This window comes from Fundulus heteroclitus, chromosome 22, assembly GCF_011125445.2.
Source record: "Fundulus heteroclitus isolate FHET01 chromosome 22, MU-UCD_Fhet_4.1, whole genome shotgun sequence".
Taxonomy (NCBI): Eukaryota; Metazoa; Chordata; class Actinopteri; order Cyprinodontiformes; family Fundulidae; genus Fundulus; species Fundulus heteroclitus.
The window spans coordinates 35,755,897-35,781,298 of record NC_046382.1 but is presented as its reverse complement, the minus strand read 5'-3'; the positions used below and the strand labels follow the sequence as shown (position 1 = coordinate 35,781,298).

The window sequence follows — 25,402 nt, the reverse complement described above, 5'->3', positions numbered from 1 at the left end:
TGAAGTTTTGTTGTTGTTTTTTTTTTTCTTGAAGTTGTCTATACTTAGACATTTTCATTTGTTTTCACTCAGCCTCAGCTCGACGGGTATTGCATTTCATTTTGTTTGAGGCAGGATTATGGAAAAGCATTTGCTTATTTAATTTTGTTTCGGTGTGCCCACGATGAAATATAACTCCACATTAGTAAGGCTGCTCTTCAATTTTTTTTTTATTATTTTTATTTCAATTTTGGACAACACACAGGCTTTATACTGATGGGGCAATACATACGTTTTTTTACCTCCTGCTCGCTCCCTCTGCTCGGATGACATCACTCCCTGGCGCTCTCCGCAGCCTATCTTAAGTTGTAGCTGTTTTGTATTTTCATCTGCTAGTGGTTTGGGCCAAATGGAGGCGGCCACGGATTGCATGCTTCAGAAATCTGGCAACTGAAGCAACATGTTCTCTCTATGTTCCTCTGGACTGATCTTTTCAGAAACATCTAATAGTCCGCTGTTTATTTTCATTTTTTTTCAAACCTGTTAATTTTCAAGTTTGAATAGTTCCAGAGATGCTCCGATCAGTCAGATATAGATTGGAAATAGCCAATTGTTTTCCTTCGTCGTCTCGGATCTGTGATCAGCAAGTCAAATCGTTTGAAAATCCTAACTTTTTTTTCCCACCATGCGTGTCTCCTCTGAACAGACATCCTGGAACAGAGACCACGACGACACGGCGTCCACTCGTTCCGGGGGTACGCCGGGACCGTCCAGCGGGGGACACACGTCGCACAGCGGGGACAACAGCAGCGAACAGGGTAAGAGTTCATGTGTCGCAGGAGTACAACTAGAGCACAAGGAGATTTATGCTATGACGCTCTGTTAAATAGTGTCCTTTAAGACAAGACAGCGATGAGAGAAATATTCTTTGTGTAATGTCGGGTACGGGGACATCTCATGTTTGCTTACACTTCTCTGAACTGATAAGTGGGCCCTGTTTTGGACTGAGGCCCATTCCACATGTTCTTATGGACCTAAGCCTATTTAGAGCACTAAAAGATGTTTTCCTAATAATCTTTGCACCTCGGCAGATTCTCCCGTAGGCTGATCCAATCAGCTTCTTCTTCATTTAAGGCCGAGAACCCTAAATTGGAGATTGTCTCCCTCTTCGTCTGTCCATTTCAAGACTCAAGTGTGTTTTAAAGAGAGGCAGAAAGAAACAGGCAAGAATATGAGAACAGAGTAGTGGTTGTGTTGCGATTGATGCAACGAACAAACTGCACACAGAAATCCAACTTTATATATTATTGAAGTAGATGTCGGGGTGAGCGGTATGGAGGGTCGGCTGCTCCAGGAGGCAGAGTCTGGGTAGGAGCAGTGAATGTTGCTGTGCCTTCCAGTCGTGAAGGGCAGCCACTTATGAAGTCAGCATACACGCACTCACACACGCACACACACATTGTGTTTCCTCCTGAAATTCTTCTTTTTGCTGGTGCTGGTCAGCGCTGAGGACTTACACATTAGTTTAGACAGAAATGGAAAATAGATCACGTGGAAGAGGAGAACGCTCTAATGAAAGAGCCCGGAAATTACAGAGCACCAGGCCTGAAACAAAGAGACATTGTACAAGTTTGTGTCTACTCCTCTACCTTTGGTGCGTAACAGTCTGAGGCATCCAGCCAAGAGCTGATTGGCTGCTCTAATGAGCATGCTCTGTGCCGACTTTGGGCACCTGCCTCTGCGACCTTTGGCCCTTATTGACTAAACTGACACTTCATTTTTCACATCTTTCCAATTATAGAATGGCTCCTTATACTCGCTCTCACTACAATGACTCAATCTCATCATCTCTCTGTCACCTCAGATCTCTGTTTTCCCAAGTCTGTCTGGGCTCTTATAGGTTTTTGTTTGCCGCTGAAATTCATCACAGGGTAAAATGTGGGGTAGTGAGTGTCTGAGCGTCTATGTTTGTTGGTGAGTTTGAACAATTTTAATTCCGTGACGCATTTAGGTGTGTATACATGTAACCCCTGGGCTTAGAATGACTGAATTTGTCAAAATAACTTTAATAATTTAAGATTTTAGTTGCCTACTGGTCCAGATTTGGCTAGTCCATATTGCTCTATTGCTTGTCTACCCTTTTCTTCTGTATGGCAGTCCTAATGCCAGAAAAAGTATTCAAATGCTTAAATTTTGGTTTTCCCCAACAAGTGAATCCCTGTTTAACACGGTGCACTGACGTACATGTTTAATGCCTTTAAGTACATAAGAATTTAAACTAGTCTTGAACAAATGTAGTTTAGACTTCTAAATAAACTGGGTACACGGTTCTTATGGCAAGCAGTGGGTAATCAGTGGAATAAGAAAAGTTAAAATAACTTTTAATCTCAGTTTGTCAATTTCTAATTTATGCTTTAAACTTTGCTTGATTTATGGGGTGGGGAAATATGTTCAGTTCGTAAAATGAGACAATAAAAGATATTGGCTTTGGTCGATTTAAACGAGATGAGACCTTTCCAAAAGTCCAAATAGTTTAGATTTTGAACAGGAGAATACAATCCAGACTCATTATAAACAGTAAATTACTGCTTTACTTCAGCACCAAGAAGAAGTAGCAACAAAGATGCTAGCTTTAGCGATTTTGGTAGCTAGCCATTGGCATGTCGTGGTCTTCCCACAGTAGGGTGACCAGACATCCACGATTTGCAGTCTCCATTTCGGATGACCATTCCTGGCTAAAGCTAAGAGATAAGATAAGAAATTCCTTTATTGTCCCACAATGGGGAAATTTGGGTGTGACAGTGGCAAAGACACAGACAGCTACACACAATTATTACGAATGAAAAAAAGAACAAGCTAGTCTAATCTATAATTAGTTCTAAAGAAACGGCAAGAATAAAAAGTAAAAACCAGAGGAAATATTGCACAACTATTGATAATGTGGCATACTCAGGTAAAAATAATATGAAATATTCTAGTTGAACAGAGGTAAAAAGCTACAACCTATTTTCAGAACTTGAGATAGTATAATATGTAATGTGCACGATAGTACAACAGCATCTTGAAGTAGCTAAGGTGTGTGCAAGTTTGCCTATGTATCTGTAAACGATTCATGATCATATCAGAACCTGTGCAACCATTAGCATGTTAGAAAACACTTTGAGTCTGTTGTGAGAGGCAGAGATTCTAAAGTCTAACAGCGGCTGGGAGGAACGACCTGCGGAAGCGCTTCTTCGAGCATCTGGGAAGTAGCAGTCTATCACTGAAAGAGCTCGCCTGCTCTGCAACAGCTCCATACATGGGGTGGGAGACATTGTCCATCAATTATTTAATTTTTCTTACAGTCCTTTTGTCTCCCACCACCTGGGCTGGGTCCAGGGGGCGTCCCAGGACAGAGCCGGCCCTCCTAATGAGCTTGTCCAGCTGCTTCGTCTCAGCTACAGATAAGCTGTCTGATGCCACCACAGAGTCAAAGAAGGTCTTCGGGAGCTATCCCAAGAAATATTACCAGCGTTTCAGTATTTTCTTCGTGAGAAAAAAAATGCCACGCAACAGGAGCTATTAAGTGACCTGGTCGCCCTGCTGTCAGTGTTACAGATAGAGCAGTAGAATAATGGCTGTGGGTGTCTCTCCACCCCACATATTAAAAAACAAAAATTATTTAAATTATTCATTTCAGAGATTTGGTCACCTTACCTCTCAGTGCTTACAAGTCAACCATATTTTGTCTGCCTGTTTCTACTACCCAACATGCTGCTGCATAAATGGGTGGAAGGCGTTGACCCATTTTTGTAACTGCTATGTGTTGGTTTTGTTGACCAGCCCCCCCCATCAGAAGCCTTTTTAGTTGACTCCATAAACTCAATAAAGGCACATCCACTGCTCCCTTCCTTACTTCAAATAAGACAGACCTTATTTAATTTTTTATTGCAAGCGTTGGCATTTCGTATCATCACAAGATCTCATTGCGTCCCTTTTCCCTAGCCTCACAAATGTGATCTCAGGACAGTTCTGATGATTTTAAAATGTATTTAAATTTATAATTTGGCATTCAGTTTCTGTTAGAGTTTTATTTGAGTCTGATTTGGTGCAAACTTACTCTGGGGAGTTGAGGGAACAGGATTAGTTTGACATAGTGTTGAACTTCGTCTCTATATGCCACTTTTCTGTGATGCTGAATAGTCAGCAACAGGACTTTCTGTTCAGGTGTGACTAAACTGTACTAGAAGAAAAGGACACACTTGCACATTTAAAACTGCAAACTGTGCGAAGGAATTTCTTGAAAGCATGACCGATCGCTTAGCGCTAGTCAACTGATTTTAACTAGGTGAAGGGGAGCAACGACAGAAATCCATTGTGTAACGTTTGCGCTTACAAGCTGATTAAAACTGTTTATGTGCCCGTACATGTTTAGCCACGCAGCGTATTCTTTCTTGATCTGATTTTTTTTTTTTTTTTTTTAAGGCCCAGGTAGTTTCAGACATGGCTCTGGTTTTAAAGCCTGCAGCTCCTGTGACATGTTTTGTGGGAGCCCACATAAACAACAGCCTCCCATAGCATCAGAGCACGGTGACAACAGTAAACGCCGCGGGGCACGTTGGACGGCGTTCAGGTTTATATGGGTTAGGAGCTATCACTGCCACGTCATATTGGCTCGGGCAAATTCTGTGTCATTCTCTTGGTAATCCCGGTAAGCTGGTTATTTATCTGTTTGGCACTTTGCTCACTCTCTCCACGACAGCTTCGCCCCGTTGTCTCTCTTCCCCTCTCTCTCGCTCTTTCATCTTCATGTCTCGCCCCCCCACCTCAGTTTTCCCTTGTCTCCCACCTACACGCCAGTCTCTCTTTCCTTTGACTGTCAGTTTGTTTCTCTCTCCTCATGCATCCCTGTGCTTTCTCTCTCTTTTTCTCCTCCCCCTTTTTCTTCTTCTGTGCCTCCCACTCACTCTCAAGCATCACCTTTTGTCTGTCCTCCTTCTTTCCTTTTCCTTCACCTCTCTTTGTTGCCCGCCTGTTTCTTCTCCATCCCCACCGTGTTCTCTTCCAGTTTTACCCAACAACTCCCTGTTTATCTTTCACACTTTATCATTTTAGCTTCTTCGCTTTTTTCTTTTCCAAACAGTTCTATTCTTTGAACTTCTCATCCTTCTTTTTTCTCTTTTTTTGTCTTTATTTCTCCCTGCTTATGCGTCTCGAATAACACTTTTGCACAACTCGCCATTGCGTCTTGAGCTGCACTTTATTGCCCAATGTAAAGAGACACTTGCCTTTACGCACACACATGAACTTTAATAACATCCCATTCTTTATACGTAAACTTTGAAATGGAGTTGGCCATTTATATTGAGTTAGCTCATTGCAAAGTCCTCTCTAATTCATCCCAAAGGTGTTCTGTTGGATAGAGGTCAGGGCTACGATCCTCCCGACCAAAGACAAGCTTGTCCATGTCTTCAAGGACCATTTTTTGCTCATTTTGGAACTGGAAGAGACCATCCATAAACTGTTTCCATATAGTTTGGAGTTTTGAATTGCAGCAAAAAAAAAAAAAAAACAACCCTCACTATAATACTTGTTCCAAATTTAACCAGCTACAACCAAATCCAAATTCATCCTTTGGCTTTCCACACAACAAGCCTGATTGGTCACTCCAGAGAGTCCAGTGGTAGCAGGCTTTACACCACTGCATGCAGTGGTGTAAGGTTTTGACCAAGCTGCTTGAGCATCTCATGAAGCCGTCTATGCGTAGTGCTAGGCCACAGGTTTTGGGCTCTAATAAAAGCAGTACGGATAAGTATGCAACAAAGGAGGCATCAGAGAAAGGCCTTGTAGACCTGAATTTAAAGCCAAGTGAGGACATGGTGTTTTGTTTTACTTAGAGGGCTGTAATTTTACTTTGATTTACTGTTTGGTGTCTTTGTTCAGACGCCTAATTATTTAGTTTGGTTCGAGCAATAAAAGTTTTCTTTAGTTGACGGGCTGTCTAAATTCCTAGAAAATGATATCTAAGTGAACTACTAAGATGAACCACCATTGTATTCTACAGCAACACAGAAATTAAAGCGCCTTTTCACATTTTGTCACTTTGTGACCATAAAGATCAATGCAATTTAATGAGACTGTATGGGATCAACCAAGAAAAGCAGTGGCATACTACTATGGGGTAGAAGGACAAGGACCACAGGGTTTAAGATTTTTTTTACAAATAAAAATCTGAAAAGTGCGGCATGCTTGCTGTTTGCCCTAAATGGCAAAATGCAATGGAAACATCTTATGGCTTTCTCTCAACAATGACTTTTTGCTGCTCTTCCATAAAGGCCAGATTTGCGTAGTTTGCTACCAATAGTTGTCTCTCAACAGATTATTCCACCTGAGCTGTGGATCTCTGCAGCTCCTCCAGAATTGGCAATTGTTACTAGGTTTGTATTATTGCCACGCTCTTCCCTTTTTCAGATAATGGATTTAACATGCTTTATGTGATGTTCAAAGCTTAGGATATTATTTCAGAACCCAAGCCTGAGTTTAAACTGCTCCAGGGCCTTATCTCTAACCCTTCTGATGTGTTTCTTGTTCTTCATGATGCCATTGGATCTGTAACAAACCTCTGAAGCCCTCACAGAACAGCTGGTTTCATACTGGGATGACATTACACTGATTTGAACTCTGTTTACTAATTAGGGGACTTTTGAAGGCAAGGCATGTTACTGGATTGCATGTAGGGGTATGAACGCTAACGCTCACCCCATCTATGATTTTACTTCTACTGTATTAATATACGTTTTGTTGGTGTGCCACATATAATCAAGTCTCCACTCCTGAAGGCCCATAATGCTGAGGCGGACAGAGGAGAAACCTTTCTGTACATGCTGGAGGGCGATGAGGGTAGGAAAAGGGACAAAAACAGACACTTAGACACTGCATTTAGAAAGGAATTTGGTTGGAGCTAAAAATGTACCATTCGAGGATGCTTCAGCATTTGGCATTTTTCTTCAAATCTGCCTGAGATAGTAGTTCCTCTTTAAAACCAAGTTATGTATACTGTATTAAAAACTTGCCAAGGTTATCTGAGGTGTTATTGAGAGGAAAACAGTCCAGTCTCTGGTTTTTTTTGACTCTCCATTGTTGGTCACCTTTTCCATCTTTTACCAATTTTTTTTTTTATTTCTACCCTTTCCTCACTTTTCTCCTGCAACCTTTCCCGCCTCCTCCTCCTCCTCTGATTCCCCCGCTCCCCTCTGCTTATCATCTCCTCTCCTCCAGCCTGCCCCCTTCAGCAGAGCGGAGCAGCTCAAATGAAGGATGCTGCATAGACACGGGCCTTTAACGAGTGAATTCGCCTTTTCTTCTTTTTTTTTTTTTTCCCCTTCCCTTTTTTTTCTGGGGCTATTACTGAGGAAAAAAAACACATGCTCTGCTCTGTTCTCATTTGTTAACGGGTCATTGCCCAGTGGTATAAAAATTGCTTTTTTCAACCGGAAGTGTACTCTGATTTTCCTTTTTTTTTTAAACCAAAGAGCTGAAGGAACCGTTAGAACTATGGATTGAAATAACACATTGATTAATGATAAGATAGTTAACGATAACTCGTAAACTTGCAGATGTTTTGCAGCGCTTCCTCTGCCGCAGAAAGGCGGCGCAAGAGAAGCCTGGCTCTTATTTATACATGTGGTGACAATTCTCACATGCTGCATCCTCAGTTATGGTGTTTATTCTTTTGACCACAATGCCCATGGTATTTCTTAGCACTAAATTCCATAGACACTAACAAAAAAAAAATAAAGGGAGGATCACATTTGCTTCACACATGTCATTAAAATCAGTTCTGGGTGTTTTCCTTCTCCCCAAAGAGCACACAAAGAAGAAAGATGCTTATTTGTCTGTTTTATTTCTCCAGGAGATCTTTGCAAACATCCAGCAAGCACTGACAAGAGAACTCCGAGAGCAACCCTGTAGTTAATTAGTCCCACTCTATTAGTCCGGCTGTGTGTTAACTAGTTCCTCCAAACAGCCGTGCTTTGTTTAATACCCACGAGCTGCCTTGGATCACGCTCTCGTGTTAAAAGCAATGCTCGGAGGGTAAAGGAAAAAGCTAACAGATCATATGCGCCTGCGATGGCGGGGAGTCCCTCATGCATACGAGGGACTTTTCTCTTTTTTTCTCGCCGTATAAAGTGACTCCTCTTTGCCTGTGTGAATTTGTAAGGACACCCCCTGGCTTCTCTGAGTGCCTGGCGTGCGAGGGGAACAGAATAACATTCAGGCAGCGAGTTGGTCAGCTGCGCCCGTGCGGTTGTGTGCTGAGCGTTGCGTTTTTTCGCTCTCGTTCCTGAAAGCTACAGGGTTCGCCTCTTTGCTGGTCGGAATCGTCCCGGGAGTGAGGCGGTGACTGGGTTATATTAGATATGTATCGCCAATTACACAGACTGTAGAAAGTACAATGTGCCATGCTAAGACAAATGGCTCCCCCCCCCTGTAAGGCTTCAAGTGTTGACCTGAGACTGCTGGATTTATCATAACCAGCTCGAGGCATTTAATTCAGAAAAAATAAGTTCTGTGCAAATGGGTTTTGTACCACCCATTACTTCTTTTGTACTTCCAAGTCTGGCCGCTTCAAAGCAGCCAGACTTTCTTGTAATCATTTAAAGTCGTCGTGATCAGGAGATCTTCAGGCTTTTGAAAAGTATTTCAATGTTTTTTTTTCTTCAGGCTCTGGCTGCTTTTTCACATTAGAAAGCATCATTTTGGAGAAAAGAGGTCGTCTTTCAAAAAAATGACTGAAGCCTTTTAAAAACAAGGCTTTACAGCAGATGGGCAATATCGGAAAGTTATGTCTTTTGGAAAAAACTAGCTTTAAAAAAAAAGTCCAGCAAAGAGCTGAAAATGATCTTGAGAGGCATCATCCTTTCATTTTATATCTATTAAACTCTTCTACAATTTTTTTATTTTTCATAGATTTAACTCAAAGGAATAGCCTGTTTTTGAGACAAGCTTTTAACAGATTGCCTAGATGCAATTTAAAGTTGGCTTCTTTGCTAAGTTGTCTGTTTTGTGTAGATAAACCCCTGATTTATCTCCTGAGTTTATCAGCCTCTTTAGGTTTTGATTTATGTTTTGATTTAGCTCAGGTAGTGAGCAACACTTGTTCCTGGTTTACTGTCCTTCACTTCAGTTTGTTTAACAAGTTACCTGTTTTCATGAGTTTTTTATTTTTGGGGAAGATTTTGAGGAAGCAGATGTGCTTGAGTAACTCATCTTTTTGGTTGTTGTAGATCATCGTCGTTAATTATTCATATTTTCCTGCAAACAATTGACTCCAGACGTTCTTCTAAGTCCTACAAAGGACAGCCCTAACACCCCCTTTGACCACATCCAGAGCTACGGTTACAGGAAATCAGCTGTGAGTGTTAGATGTGTTTTGTCTTCAAACAGATTCTACGAGAGGATTGGATATTTAGAGTTATTTGTGTGAAATGAGGTTATTTGTCAAATGAGATCAGAAATACGTTTGGCCAAGGCTATTTTTTAATCATATTATACGACCTTTAGCAGTTGTGAGTCTCCATAAAGCCGACAGAAATATTCCTCCATCCATCCATCCTCCAACTTTGATGCCCTCCAACAAGGTCAGGCGCCAGACTAACTGCTGTTTACACACATCTTATTGGGCAGTTTCCAGAGTTAGGGTGGGTTTTCATGGATATGGACAAGGGATCCAAGCAATCAGCAGCCGACTCCTGCCCATCCAATCGTTGGGCTTCACGTGGCCCCCTCAAAGTCACCGATTAATTGGTCCGATTGTCCAGTAGACCGGAAGAGAGGGAGCTGCGATTGTTTGTGTGATCTGTTACCCTCTCTGACTCCATCTACTCATCTAGTATTCATTTCAGTTCTGCTCAGTTTTATTTATATAGCTCCAATTCACAACACATGTCATCTCATATATGCTTTAACATCCTGAGTGGTAACCACGTTCTTTAAAGCCACACTGCTTTACAGCAAGAACTGTAATCCCAAACTGTTCAATTCTCCCATTAGAAAAAATATTATAATGCATTAATTAGAGAAAAAAATAAATAAACAAGCATGGTCAGACGTCCGTTGCTCAGCCTGAGGTGCATGTTGTCTAGACAATGTCTAGACGTGATCGAGCAAGATCTCCCGGTCCGGTAATTGTCTTACTGGTGTCCAGCTTTACCAGTAATCTGTTTAAATGTGAGGCTCTGTGGGTGGATAAAAGGTATGCGGCTCCCTTGATTTTTTCCTTCAGTCGGTATCATTGGAGGTGGAGGCAGAAGTAGCTGGCAGACACAAACATGATTCTCCTTTTGATTTCCTCAGGGTGTGAGTACAGGGGAGGAGAGTGAAAGTAGAATAAAAAGGGCTGAAAGAGAGCACGCAAAATGGAAGAGTAAGACGAGATGAAAGGGGAGAAATCTCTGCGTAAATGCTGTGGAAGCCTTCTGAGGGTGGAGTGGTGTCTCTGTGTGTGTGTGTGTATGTGAGTGTGTGTGCAAATAGGTAGGAAGAGGAGAGTGGCGGAGAAGTTACTACTAATCAGTGTGTTAAGTGCTGCTGAGTGTTGTTTGGGAGTTTACCGTGCTGAATGCACTGCTCAAAAAGTGCATCATCTCTTGTGCAGAGTTCACTCTGTGGGGATATCGGTAACACAGGATGTGTGTATCTAACTTTTTGTTCACATGCAATTTATAAAAATCAATTTATGACAGCCTTAAAGAGTGATTGGCTGTTAAACCTTCTTTTAAAACATCCCTGGACTGTCTATTGCTGGTAGCAGGAGTATATCCCAACTCCCCAGATTTACAGCTTCTCAAACATTATTACCTGTAGTTACCTGGGAAAAGTAAAGGCCTTTCAGTGCCCAGCCCTGACCTTTCTCACTCAGATTCACCGAGGCCTTTAAACTCGTCACTCTCGCTATCGCGGCGGCTGACAAGTCCGCTGTCGAGTAATGACTCGTCTCACCGAAAACGACGTCCCTTGATAAGATTTTATGGCCGGCAAAGCAAACCCCAGTGGCCTGAGTTTGCCCTTCTCAAAAAAAAAAAAAAAAAAGAGGAAATTGTTTCAGGTTCCCACAGAGAGGAGTCCGTTTGCTTTAGGAATTAAGGCTGTTGTCACACAGCTGCCGTGTGGGGAGGATAAAGGATTTAAAATCAAAGCAAACAACCTGATCACTTCTCTTTGGCCTCTCCCCTCTTATACATCATCTAACACGAAATGATCCTCCGCCTTTTCAATCACATCCACGAACTCGATTTTATTGGCCTGAGTCAATATTTTATGTGTGAGAAGCTAATAACCATAAACCCATCGGATGAGATGTAAGCGTACGTTTGACTGTGAGACTTTGGGAATTGTGCGTTATGTGCTTCTGCAAAGCGTTCTGTGTTTGAAGGCTTCTCCAACCTTTGGAAGAAGCACAACCTCAGTGTGTCAGGTCTTCCAGGAACATATCATCATGACACACGTTTAAAAACAGACATGACAATGGTTTTAGGGAATGTTGTGTCTTGCCATTTAAGGATAAATATAAAAAATATAGTTTTATAATAAGCATTTCCATTTGTACACAAAAACCTGAATGTCCGCATCCAAAGTTGGGGAATTAAGCAAAAAGGACATTTAAAGTTGCAAAGGCAACCTCAGTAGTGATAGGACCATGGCTGTATGTGATGTGAGCAGATTGTGTCGTAGACCCCCCCCCCCGCCCCCTCCCCTTCTCCTGTCTCTTTCACTTTCCTCTAACGCATTCCTCGTTTTGGACTCTCTGTGATAACATTGACATTAACATTTCGAAGCTGAATTATTGTTGCCTCTCCTCCCTGTTAGCCTAAATCTCCCATGCATCCATTCAGTCGCCGTATCCGCCTGTCTGTTGGCTACATGTGGGCATGTTTGCATGACCAAAGAAATGCAAAGTCTAGCCCCGACCATTACAATATGCCTTGTGTGCGGAATTTACATGAAATACATATTCATTCACGACAAGCATCTGCACAAAATATCTTCCTTCGTGCTTTCCCTCACCCCTCATATGCCTTCACTTAGTCTCTGTGCTTGCCTCGAGAAAGTCTCTCGAATGAAAAGCATTTTTTTGCGTATTTGAAAACTGTTGCTGTGTGTGTAACAATTTACTTTCTGTATTTAATGGATAAATGCGCATGGATACATTTAAACGGTTTAGTGCTTAAAAGGAAAGGAAGAAAAAAAAAACAGTTTCACTTAATTTGCTTCACCGAGGGAGTGCTAGTGGGAGGGAAATGTATCTTTAGCTCCTATGTTATAATTGTGGCACACTAATGATGTAGACACATTCTCACTGTCTGTTTACAGGAAGCAGTCTTCTTTAATTTGTGACTGGTGCGAATGCCAAATGCCTATATCTAATTGCTGGTGGTTGCTAAAAGATACTGTTTACACACACCCTCTGTGGCCTTCTAGATGTCTCTTGTTGTCAGGGTGGAGAGATTGGTAAAAGACAACTTCAATGCATAAATACAACGAAGAAATGTTCTATTTCATTAGAATTTTACTTAATATTAGACCAAAAGAGGTCCTTTTGCACTTGAGATCTGTCTTCGAACACGAAGACGTTTTCATGCAATGTTTATCTCTGCCCTAAAAAAAAAAAAAAGTGCGGCCTAGAAGCTCGGTTCAGGTTCATTTCTGTGCTCGCCACCGTAATTTACTCAATTGTAGTGCAGTCGTGTCCCAAAGGAAGATGCTGCTCTTGTCAAATTACTAGATATCGCTTCTTTTTAGAGGCAAATCCTGCTGCTTTGATTCGCAAATGTAAACAAGTTGAAATATGGCGCTGCCCTTGTCATGCGAATGAATGGGGGAAACAGACAAACAAACAAAAAAACATACTATTTCACTTGTTCTCTCAAGCGTGTGCGTGTTTGTGTGTAAGGTTGTGGGTTTGTCCAACAAAAAAAGTGACAAGTCGGGAATAGCTTTTAGGTCCAAATTAACTGGAGTCACATGCGGACTCTTGTGCATGGTAGTATACAAACAACCTGAAAAATAAAAAAAGACAAGCTCCCACAGAAAGAGGATGCCAGGTTCCCTAACAGTGGGCAATCTGACTGTAAATTCACAGCGGCTCATTGCTGATGTGTCACAACATATTATGAATGCTCCACAAAATGACCTTAAACCCGCTCTCCTTCTCCTGTCTTTGCATTCGTGTCGTTGCTGACTGCATCTTCCGCCGCCTCCTCCTCCTCGCGTGAAAAGAAGCTAAGCTCAGGGCCCGAGAGGCTTCTGATCAGATTGAAGTTAAGTTTTCACTGATAGCAGACTGGACATTTAGGGCATACTGAGGTCAGGAATCAAAGAAAAGATGAGCATTTTCAGAAAATTCTTCCTCTTGTCGATGCACAAAGCGAGACGTAACATTTTTTTATCTAAAGTGCTGAAAGTCTCAGATGAGAAAGGAACAATTATTTTGCATTTTCTTGCGTGTAAAAAGAGGAGGCTTGATAAAGTATTTGGTTAGAACTGTGTGAGGTGAAGACTTAGCAGTTTGGCCAAGACATGGTCTAATTTGAGAAATAATTTCAACCATGTTAACTTCACTTTACAAAAGAGAAACAGGTGAGACATGGATGATCGCAACAGGAGAATCTGACTGAGACTGAAACACCTGGGTAGCAAATATTCACAGCAACACATGGCAAAGCCCCCCCCCCCCCCCACACACACACACACATCCACAGAGAGACTGTGTTTATTTAGCCATTTCATAAAGCGATTAGCTTCATCTTCCAACTCTTTTAAGCTAGCACGGGGGGTCCATGTTCAGGAAATCCTGGCTTTCCTGATACATGCTCCTGTTAGGGATCCTAGTTTAAGTAAATACTTACAATTAGGCAGTTCATGTCCATAACTCCGAATTTATTTGATCGCTATGTAAAGGCAGGTTTCTGGAAAATCGTATTCTAAAGAGAGAGAAAGAGAGAAAAAAAGTTAAAGCGGGGCACAAAATTGGCAAAAGAAAAAAAAAAGAGGTTGGGGGGGGGGGGCTTGGGGAGGGGGGTTCTTTATTATTAGCTCAGTGGCAGAGGTTGGAGTCCAGCTTAAAGCTACAAACAGCAAAGTGCTAATTTTAGCTTCCAAAGAGGATAAGGATAAATAGCTTGCTGCCAGTTTGCCATATGGTCTCCTGCTGATTATATTGTGTCAGGGATATTTTCAGCTCCGCCGCTACCCTTACACACACAAACATTCAAACGTATACACATAAACCTGTGGCCACGCGGGATTTGTTTTAGTATTTTTGAAGTCAGAATATTAGAGGAAGCACGCAAGGTGAAGACATTTGTTTTTAGTTTATTCCGCGGATCTTTTGATAAGAATATCAAGTTACTGAAACTGAAATGCTCATATGGGAAAATGAGCAGCCCCTTCTTTATCCATTACTGTAGCTTCCAGCTGCAAGGTAACATTTGGCCTCCTCTGTAATCTTACGCAAGTTGGTTTATATTCTCACTTGTAAATATGAACCCTGCAGAAGAATAAATTGAGCCTCTCTCTCTCTCGGCCGGCACACATGCATATGTTCACATGTAAATGCAACACACACAGTCTCGCAGCTACTCTCCATTATTCTCTCACTCTCTCCCTCAAATTGAAATAATTCAATTTATAGACACAGTTCCAGACCTCCCTGGCTAAGAGCATTATGCATGGAACAACCCCCCCCCACCCCACACACACACACACACACACACACACACCACCCCACCTCCTATCGCTCTCCTTTTCTGAACAAAAGACGGAGAGAATTTACCAGCCAGCTCTCAGAAATCACCAACACAAAGACAATTTCATGCCAGGAAAACACCAGCAGAAGTGCCATATTTGGTCACAACCTTCAGCCTAGTGGATTTTATTCCTCACTGATATGAGCCGGTCTTGCTTATGTTACTGTTTTCTAACCCTTAAATAGACCTCCCTTGCTCTTAACTAGGCATGGGCCAGTGTGACTTTCTCACGGAATGATATCGTTGAGTAAAAATACCAGCGTGTCATAGTATGACAGTACAACAACAACAAAGAGCACAACAATATCTAATTTCTTTCATTTAAACAGAGACACCAAACTCATTTTTACTGCGTCTAAAATGGCATGCAATGTTGATAACTGAGGTTATCATAATGTTATCTCTAACATGTTATTTTTTGTTACTTTGCATATAGACTCAATTCTGTGGTAGTTTCCAAGTCCTCACTATGCAGACTATTATTAATATTATTTGACTCCATATATACCAACAGTGAGTCAGGCTATCTGCTCTGGTAGCTAGCCTGCAGTCAACTCCTGACAAACCTGCTGCTCGTAGCTTTCCAACTCTACTTAAAAAACAAAGAAACAACAAACAATAACTTAATAGGAAACGCTGGGTGTGGCTCATTCACTGTCTATGTTTTTCTTGACTGTATTTGAGCAATTGGATTTATGTCAGGCTATCTGAGTTGGGGATACCAAGGTTGCATCTTTCTTTCTAGTTTATTACGTGTGCTTCTTTTGGCATCTTCAGACCATGACTTTCACCTCGGTTTGCAGACAAGTGTTAAGCTGCCATTCCTCTAAGTCTTGAGTTATTGTTCTAAGCCAGAAAAAGGTGGATTTCTCCCTTTTGGTCTCTTCCCAAAGCAGAAGTGTTAAATATCCTGGTGTCTCTTTTGGGAATGATGGCTGAGTGGACAAGCAGAGAGATAGATGGATTGGGTCCTTGTCTGAATGGGCACTTCGCCAGTCTGTTATGGTGAAGAAAGAGCTGAGCCAAAAAGCAAAGCTCTGACCATCCCTTATGACCACAAGATATGGATAATGACTTAAAGAACAACACCAGGGAATGTTATGAAATTCCTCCATAGGGTGGCTAGACTTAGACTTAAATATTGGGTGGGAAGCCCCTCTTTCGTGCTACTACTCCTTCAAATTGAAAGTAGTGTGTTTAGGTGGTTCAGCCACCTGGTCAGGATACCATTGGGCAGACATTTTCTGGGCATGTTCCACTGGTAGAAGACCCTGGGATAGACCCAGAAAACACTGATGGGACTATATATCCCATCTAACCTGGGAAATATTTGGGACCCCCCCAAAGTGAGCTGGAGAATGTCACTTAGCAAAGGGGTGTCTGAGTTGTCCTCCTGGAACCTATTACCGTGACAAGCTAATAACGGATAGACGGAAGCCAATCAACAAGTGAGGTAGCATTAGCTCTGCATTACCTAATGCCCCATACAGCTGGAGAAAACTCCACCACTTTCTCTGGAACCTCATTAAAAGGACATTAAAGAGTAGACGGTTTTTAAACTCTTGCAATACTAAAAAAAAAAAACAGGCTTTTTGCAAGGTGTACATTCAGTCAAGGCTTTGCTCTCTGAGGCAACACGTGCTTGTTCACAGCGGAGGTTGCTCACAGCCCTTTGAATGTGCTCCATTACATTTGTAAGAAACATAAAGATGCAAAACAGCAATGAGTGAAATGTCGTGCTGTGAGCTGGGGCGATGTGGAATGCAGTAAGTTGGAGGCAAAGAGTTGCTTAATGCAAGTCTTCTGGGTTAAAGCTTGACCCGGGGCTGACCCAGACCAAACATGCTGTCCCCAGAGGCCCCCTCCCATTGGTCCCTTTGACATGGATACCTGCAAGAGGGATTCAGCGCAGAGATAAAGACCTCACCAAGTTTTTCTAAGAGTTTAGGGAGGGGAGAAGGAGGAAAGAGAGGGCTAGATAACAAATACCTGTAGATAAACACAGGAGCAGCAGGCTGGGCTGGAGGGCAGCATGGCTGTTTACTCTGCGTGTTTGCGGAGCGACACAAAGCTTGCCACTTGTGGCGCACATACTTGTGAATGCACACACATTCAGATGTAACCTGATCGTCCCTTCTCGCCCTGGGCCAATGAAACCTAAAGAGATGAGCAGGTACTGGTGGCAGAGATCCTCACCTGTGATAACCTTTGGACCAAAGAACTGAATGATGTTGTTAAACACGCATGCAAAGTGCACATATCGATACATATCATGCACACCGGCTCCCATGGGCAGGCCTCGTCTTTGTTCCATTGAGATCCTCTTCAGCAACAGGGAGGTCATACTCTTCCAGGAAGTCACCCCCCAGAGAGGGCTGCCTCTTTCAGGAAGTGACTCTGTGGGAATGTGTGGCAGCAACGCCGGCACCCATGGGGGGGCATATCACTTCAGTCCACATGGGCCCATGCTCCAGAGGAAATGGGCCGCAGTAAACCCACTCACTTCCCCTTCCTCTGCTTCTGTCCAAAAAGGCCTTATCAGAGCCACGAATGGGTCGGCTGATAGGACGGCTAATCCTCCGCATCCATGCAACACCGCATCCTGTACCTATCGAGGACATGACGAGCAGGGGGGAGCAGTGGCGCAGCGGTCCTTTTTGGGTTGCGGGTTGGCGGTTGGTTTAATGTTTAATGAGAAAGAGGTTTGGATATTTTGGACAAGCATATGAAGGTGTTTAAGAACACATCCTGTGATACTAAAGTCTTAAACCCCTAAAATGTAAATCCAACCGCTTGAGTGGGTTGTGGCTCAGAGAAAGTGACTTATCTTGTTTTTCTAACCACCCTTTTCACTAACCTGGAACTTGTGGGCACACACCATATTAGACTAAATGCTGAAATCTTCTAATTCCATAACAGCCATCTGGAAGCTAATGCGCTATTATTAGCAAATGCCAGAGCAGTGTTAGCGTGCCTGTATTATCGGAGAGCATGTCTCAGTTTGGCCGGTGCTGATAAGTTGGAAGTGGGAAAAGCCATGTGCACTGAAATTGTTTGTCAGAGGTTGTGTGAGTCATGCACTTAGAGTACGGAAAGCTGCACAAACCTGTGAAGAAGTAGTTCTGAATTACTAACGAGATTCCATTAAAGGGCAACGTCTTTCCTTCTCTTGCTGTCTTCATTTAGTACAAATCCACATTAGTTGCTCCCGGGGCCCGAAACTAACAGCTAGTCTGAGAGACGCTCGACCAGACTTGTGCCGGTGTTGAAACAACTCCAACCTCAAAAAAACATTATTGTGGTTTATAGTGTTCTTTTTAGCATTGATTATTTACAGAGAAGCCAATGATTAGTTACTGGAAATTAGGGTAGGGGGCCGTCCACCAGCAGTTGTCGTCCTGTCTTCCACAAAAGTGTCATTACTGAGAGCACAGAGTGGTCGCTGGGAGTTACATTAAACATTTACACAGAATTTTTTTACTGCCTTAAATTGTTAGTGTTATCAGGCTGGGTGCAGTTATATACATTAGTGGTTCAAAAATGATGTAAGAACCCTTTTCATTCTGCACAAAAAAATGTATTTGATATGTTGTATTTTATTCAACTTACTGTGTTGACTCTAAACTGCCTGAACCAGCTTTGGAGCACTTGAAGGAACAATGTAGGCCCATTTAGGTTGATGTAAAGGGATGTTATGAGATTTTGAAGCAAGGTTTTGTGAAACTTTTTTTTTTGAAAAGTTCCTTGACCTACATAAGAAATATGTCATATTGCACTGTGTTTTTTTAGAAAACATTCAATGCAATATCCCTATTTATTACCTGTCTGCGCATTCACCGTTTCACTCTTTAAAGTGCTCCACCGCTGCCTTTATCTCTTGAATTTTGGTCCCAGACTAAAGCCAAATAGGATATTTTTCCTCCAGATCAGCTGAAGTTTCCTTCTCTTTGTCCCCACATCTACATTCAAGGACTTTGGGATGCCCTTCAGCCCTTCAGCTGACTTTTGGAAAGAACTGTGATGCCATTGTGCTGTTAAGTGCTTTTACCTTTTGTTATAGTCCTTGTCCTCCACTGCCGTCCCCTCCCCCCCCTTCCTGTCCTCCTTCCACAGTCCATTTTCCTCTCTCCATCTGTTTGCTGTGTGTTAAGCTGGACTGCAGCTTGGTGTGCTGTAGGTGTCAAAAGCCCTGTGAGAGGCAGCAAAACAATTGAGAGCAAGAGTTAAGAGTGAGAAGGCTGCAAAAGAGACACGCTCTTCGCAGATTTTGTGTGTTTTAGTCTTTGTGTCAGAGGCGAAGAAGCTTTGCGCCGCTCTCGCAAGTGCTGCTATTTGAACTAAGCCCGGCCTTCTGTCTTCGGTTTAGGAAAAAAAAAAGAGAAAAGAAAACAGCAACACAAAGACAGGAGGGGAAAAAATCAATAGTTACACAGAAAAAGTGATCCACATGAAAGGCTGAATTCATTGCCCCGCACTTTCATTCTAGGTTGCGGTGTGTGTCTCTTTTATATCTCATTCTTTCTTTCTCAGTTGCTCCAGAGGCGGGAACACAAGGCGGTCAATGTGGATGTGTGTTTGTGTTGGTGAACACGGAGGCATGCTGCAGTTTAATGTCGTGTCGGTGCCCTGCGCTCGAGGCGGTTTCCAGCGTGTCAGGCAGCCTGTGGTGATGACCCTTTTCGGGAAAATGGCACAGAGAGAGCAGTCACATTTACACTGACATTTTTGCCATCACCTATGGCTATGTCAACAGGCTTGATCCCGCCCCCTGCTTCCCTAGCCGGCGGATGGGCCCCAGCCCAAACATACAGCAGCACAAGAACGTATTGCACAGGGAAAATTGCCCTAAATAGAGATCGCGTAATGAATATTCCATAAGATGAGGTTTATAAAAAGCTCAACGGGTCAGTCTTTAGGCTTGCATTACCCTACCGGTGCAAGTGGGAATAGAATAGGATAGAATGGAGTAGAGTAATCCTTTATTGTCCTTCAGTGTAGTTGTTTAGTGTATCATTAGAAAGTGACAGGCAACCAAAAACAAATGGAATTCTACGTTAAAATAATTTTCAAAAATTGGTAATAAAACGAAAATATAAATGCGTACAATAAATAGAAAAATATGTCCTAAATTACACAAGTTCACTAAAGTGTTCTATTTGCATTGTGATTTATTTTTGTGCAAGAGGAAGAGATTATGTACCAGTGTATAGACAGACTGGCTGCAAGTGAAGAACACAGAAATTTCAGCGTGAAAATGTACAAAACGCACAAAAACAACTTAGTCTAGTAAATGTGGTCACAAAATGTAATTTTGCATACCTAACTGTAGTGCAGCGCTGCTAATATAATGGTGAGCATAAGGGAGAGCATACATATACACAACCTTCTCCACATTAATTGGTACCTGTGGTTGCTGTGGAGGCAAATATAAATTAATCTCTTATTGCAGTAGCATAATTTCACACAAGAGAATTTGCTGCACTTACCTGTAAGAGAGCTTTTCAGATCTTCCCATACTTGCCACCACACAGCAGAGCCCCCGTCCAGCCATGTATGTGTCAGTTCCAGTTGTTTTAAATTCTGTTAGATATTAGCAAGTTTAGGAAAGTATTTATGTTCCTGTTGTCAGATCAGCGACGTCTGCCTTACCTGACCGACTTTCTTAATTTAAGGAGTGGCTAAGAGAAATGGGCCTCTGGGTCATGTCTATCGCTTTGACAACAGGGATATTTAGTATCATGATCCTTGTGCGCAAATGCATTATGGTTATCAGTATTTTTTTTTAAAGTTTTGTTAAATTGTGTTGGAAATATGGCTAAAGTAAAAATGTGAGAAAAAAAATTCTCGCTAATACTCTTACTGTCATTTTCTCTAATAGCAGGGAATTTCTAACGTACGACTTACTTATAACTTCTGAACATTATAACATCTGCTTTTCTTGAATAGGATGTTCAAGATTACTTCAGTTTGAGACGTACACTGCAGTAAAAAAAAAGCTTTTTTATTGTTCTATATGGGGGGCGTTATTAAATGTGCAGAGCTCGGTGCGTTCATTATGTACACAAACAACAGTGTTCCAAATCGGTGCCCACAAATGTGAGATTTCAACACTTTTAATTAACGTTTTAAGTGAAGTTTGCACGTGTAATATTTTTTTTAAATGATTTTTATGGTGTCTTTTATCTCAAACGCATGTCTCTTATCCGACTTCCTGATCTGTTTTCCCAAACGTATCACCACACCATAAATAATTACTCCCAACTTGGCTCACATCTTCACAATAACTCTGTTGTGCCTCGATGACGAATAACACCTGAAGATGACTCACCAGTTTCTGTCATTATTGAATCTGTCAGCACCCATCCACAGAGCTGACATAGCTCAAGGAAACTTGCTTTGTTCTTGCAAAGTGCCCCTCATTCGTTGTAATTACTTTAATGAAATCTTCTTTGATTGCAGGAAGCAATACGTTTGCTTTACTCGTTGTTTACCTGGCAAGCTCTTTTTTTTCTTATCCTGGTTGCAATAAAGAGCACTTTCCTTCTTTTCCCTTTATTCCTTTTTAATAGTAGGTGGACGGTTTTGCAAAGATCAGAGTGAACCCTCTTCTTCAGAGTCAATCGATCCAAATAAAGTGGCTGAAGTTTAAGGCAAACATGTAAAAACGAGCCGAGACCTTCTGGCAACGGCATGAAGGGAAGTCTAGACTAGCCATATTGTTTTCCTGACAGCGCATGTCATTATCCGCAGAGTAGCGGCGGGGATTGCTTTCCGTTTCTCCTCCGAGCCGGGGAGAAAAGGGGAAGCGAAGCGGCATTGGTCACAGAGAGTGTTTTGTATTGAAGCGAACTTTGGTGCGTGTTGGTTTTTGAATACTTTTGTTGTCATTGTTGGAAAGTTGCCTTGTGGATGAGCTTGGGAAGCAGGAGCATGTGAGGAGGGGGGGGAAAAAAAAGTATTTTACTGCACAAAATGAGCCTCCCTAGTTGGGAATTACATTGCAAGGAATCCCTGCATGCTCAGAATGTTTGAAGGTGGGAGGGACCCCTCAGAGTCATGAAAGGGGAGATCCCCCCCCCCACCCAACTCCTCCTCAGTAAGTCTCGAGCTTATGAATGGCCTGAATACAATAATCGCCACTTTTTTTCTGCATTCCCTCCCTCTCACAGGCCCTTCTATACCCCTCTGAGGATTTCTGAGAATGTAATGTATGTGTGTTTGCGTGTGAGTGCCAGAAAGAGGAAAATAGAGTGAGAGGGCAAGCACTTTAGTGAATGTACTGCGTCCATCACGCTTCAAGCGTTCATGTGTGTATGTATGAATTTCTCGCCTGCCAATATGAGACGTGTGTATCCCATGTGGAAAAGGATAACTGGCCCCTGAGGCCTGGGTCTTTCCTGAGCAGCCAATCCAGGGTCATGTGGGCTTTCTGGGGTGTGAATCTCAACGAGTGGCCAATGAAAGATCAGTTCCAGGTCACTTGGACTCCATCAAAGACTCCCTCTTTTCTCTTTTGCAGCAAAAAAAAAAACCTTTTAAATAAATGCTCTCCTATAAAGTCAAAAGCCTTCTCCCCTCTTCTTCTCCTCTCAGTCCATCCACAGCCAATAAAACCTTGCAAAAACATCTCACGGAAAACGCTTAGCCATCTGTGAATGACTCCTCAAGCCGTATGCCGCTCCTGACATCTGGAACAAAGCTAATATTCATAAACGATATTCCTCATCACAGCGGGGTTTCTAAGAAGAAAACATTATTAGAAAGCTAAATGTCACATATCTCTTTCATTGCGCTGGAAGCGACAGGATCGCCGTTCGCAGATGAGTGACTTGCAAGTCCGTGGCCGTTAATTTGCCAGGCAGCAGAAAAATGGCTGACACCTCCTCGTGGCGCGTATGCCCCCTGTACAGGGGGCAGGTAGTACCAGCGATGCTCTTATTCTGAGAGATGGTTCATAATCAGATCATAACAGATTAGCCTAGATACAGCATGATAATGTCAGAGTGCGCCTTGAGAAAGAGAGATGCACAGGGGTGATAACGGCCCGACAGGGAGACGATAAAACAGAGGCGAGCAAGCTCAGTTTGCGTTCACCGGATGAAAACATGAAGACAGTGCATACTGGAAAATGTCAGCCTCTGTATTGTTTTCTGACATAAAATCAGGCCCCACTAGCTGCTGGTTCATTTACAGCATGGAAAACTCAACCTTACATATAACATTAAGAAATCCTTCACTCTTACTCCTACACATGGTTTGCCAATTAGATGCATTTAAAGTAATAGTCCTTTTAGAAACTTAATTAATGGGTCCTAGAGCTAGCCCAAAAGGAAACAAGACCAAAGTGTAGCTCCATCAGATTAACACCAGTAACTCCAACATGAAAACATCACAGAGGTGTCTGGAAACTTGATTTTAGGAACCCGTTGTATTCCGTAATGGGACTTTCTCAACGCCGGCACCTTGGACTGAGTAGAGGTACTTCAATCAGTGTAATTCACAGGTGCAAGAGGGTAACCCTGCCTAAATGACAGAAATATCAGTAAATTATCGTGATTGATTTAGTCTTATAGAGGTTTAGAGAAAATGTATGTAAATTGTGCAAGCCAAATCAATTAAACGGTTTCTTTTCTGTCAGAAACTGAAGGAAACTGTGGAAGAAACAATGCAAGTCACCCCCCCCCCCCCACCACCACCACCACCACCACACACAAACTTCATAAAACAACAAAAAACATTGATTTTAGGCATCCTCTGCACAATCAAACACGAATGCCGTAGAGGCTGAAAATCTATTAAAAAGCCTTAAACTGCCCGTAATTATATCCACTTATACTGCATCACAAGTCTGTTGAGGCAAACAGTAATACCCTATCCCACACTATTATTCAGGATGGCTTAACAGTACTAAAAAATAGACACAGCCCTACTTATCTGTTAGGTAGGTACCTCGACCAGAAATGCATGTTCTTCTTGTTTTCCCCTGCTGAGGCACTGCCTCTCGCCTCCGTTTCACGTGTAACTTATCATTGGCTTCAGTGGCGGTAAGCACCCAAAGCATATTGGGGCGACAGTTTAAAGGTCCAATCCATTTTGGATAAAATGCTGTCAGAATAGCATTGGTAGACCATAGCTTTGGTCCTGGTCCGCCTAAGACCAACTAATCTGGATTTATATCAAATTAAGACCACAACAGGGTTTATATACTCAGGTACTACAGAATCTTGCTCCATTTTTTTTTTTTTTTTTTTTTTTTTACAATTTCTTCAAACCCAAAACGTCTAGCAGATGGAGTGGAGGAGGGGACATGACAGTAATGAAGTAGAAAGAAGTGGGGGTGAGAACAACACAGAAAACAGCCAATCGAAGCTGAAACAACCCAAGAAGCACGCACCGGTTTAGCTGATGCTAACAACCCTTGCTGTAATGAACGAAGGAAGCAAAATACATTTTGACGTCATTGTTTCTTTGCTCCCAGTAAACGCGTGTGTGAGATTGTGTCTGAGTGTGTATTTTTGTATACACCCTGTGAGGGGACTGATAAAATATTCCTTCCCTTGGTTGGCCCCGGGGCATTTCAACTGCCCCTGGCTCCTTCCAGTCAGTGGCCTGCTCCTAATTGCCACACACACACACATACACATGCAGACCCTCTGTGGTTGGAAACACACATTCGCAGGGAAAGGCGGAAAGGATACACGCACATACAGGCGAATGCACATCTATGCATGCATACATTTTTCACAGAGAAACATGCACCCCCACTTGCCTGCATTGATTCCCCCCCCCCCATCCCCCTCTCGGTCCCTCCTCTAACTAGTTGCGAAGACGTTGTCATGGCCGATCATGTGGGCCAGGCCCAGAGCTGTGCCTGTGGCTTTTTCTTGTGGGGGGACTGCTGCTGCTTGCTAGGTTAGCTTCCCCATGCTGTGTGCATGCAGCCCAGGGTTACAGCCTGCTGGGGCCCTTAATAAGGCTGGCAGACTGTGCATGGAGAGTAACTGACTGTTTTATTGAATGAGTTGTTCATCAGCTGCCTGGCTAGCCACCTGACTAACTGAATAACTGTTTGCTTGAAAAAAAGGCTGTGAAATGAAGGAATATCTAAAGGACTATTTTGCAGTTAGATTTCTGATATTTTGTTTCCAGAAATGTAAATAACGTTGAAAAAAACAGTCTATCTATTCAAGCATGATACTGATTGGTTAATTGTGCGACAATACAGCCAGCTATAAAGCTAAGGCCAGAGGTGAAATGCATGTTTGGGTTCAAAAGAACCAGACAAGATTTATGGAGGATTGGTTAACAGACTAAAACAAAATCCCACTTTTATTTTTTTCACGAATAAAAACTGTTTGAAAGAATCTTTAATCACTGTGTAAAATTTCCATTCCAGATTTGCAGTGTCCAAAAAGTGCAGTTTTTTTTTCTTATCAAACACACTGAAATTACCCCCTTCAGGTTTTCATCACTAATTAAATGTTAAGTATTTTACTTTTTGAACCAGATATGATTAAATACAGCCAAGACACCTTAGAAACGTGTGGAAAAAGCGCTTTACTTTAGCTCTGCTGGGGAACTTCGAGGGAAATATTAGCTTTAGCATCGTTAGCGGCTGTTAGCCAGTCACAACGCTA

General features: G+C 42.4%; 1 protein-coding gene across 1 annotated transcript in view; it reads left to right on the top strand.

Annotated features, from left to right (window-relative positions):
• Window positions 1-25,402, top strand: part of meis1b (Meis homeobox 1 b) — a 101,569-nt gene that overhangs the window by 18,416 nt on the left and 57,751 nt on the right. The window contains exon 7 of the mRNA XM_012872825.3: window positions 686-797. Within this exon, the coding sequence (XP_012728279.1) occupies window positions 686-797 (112 nt within the window). The remainder of the gene's footprint in view (window positions 1-685; window positions 798-25,402) is intronic.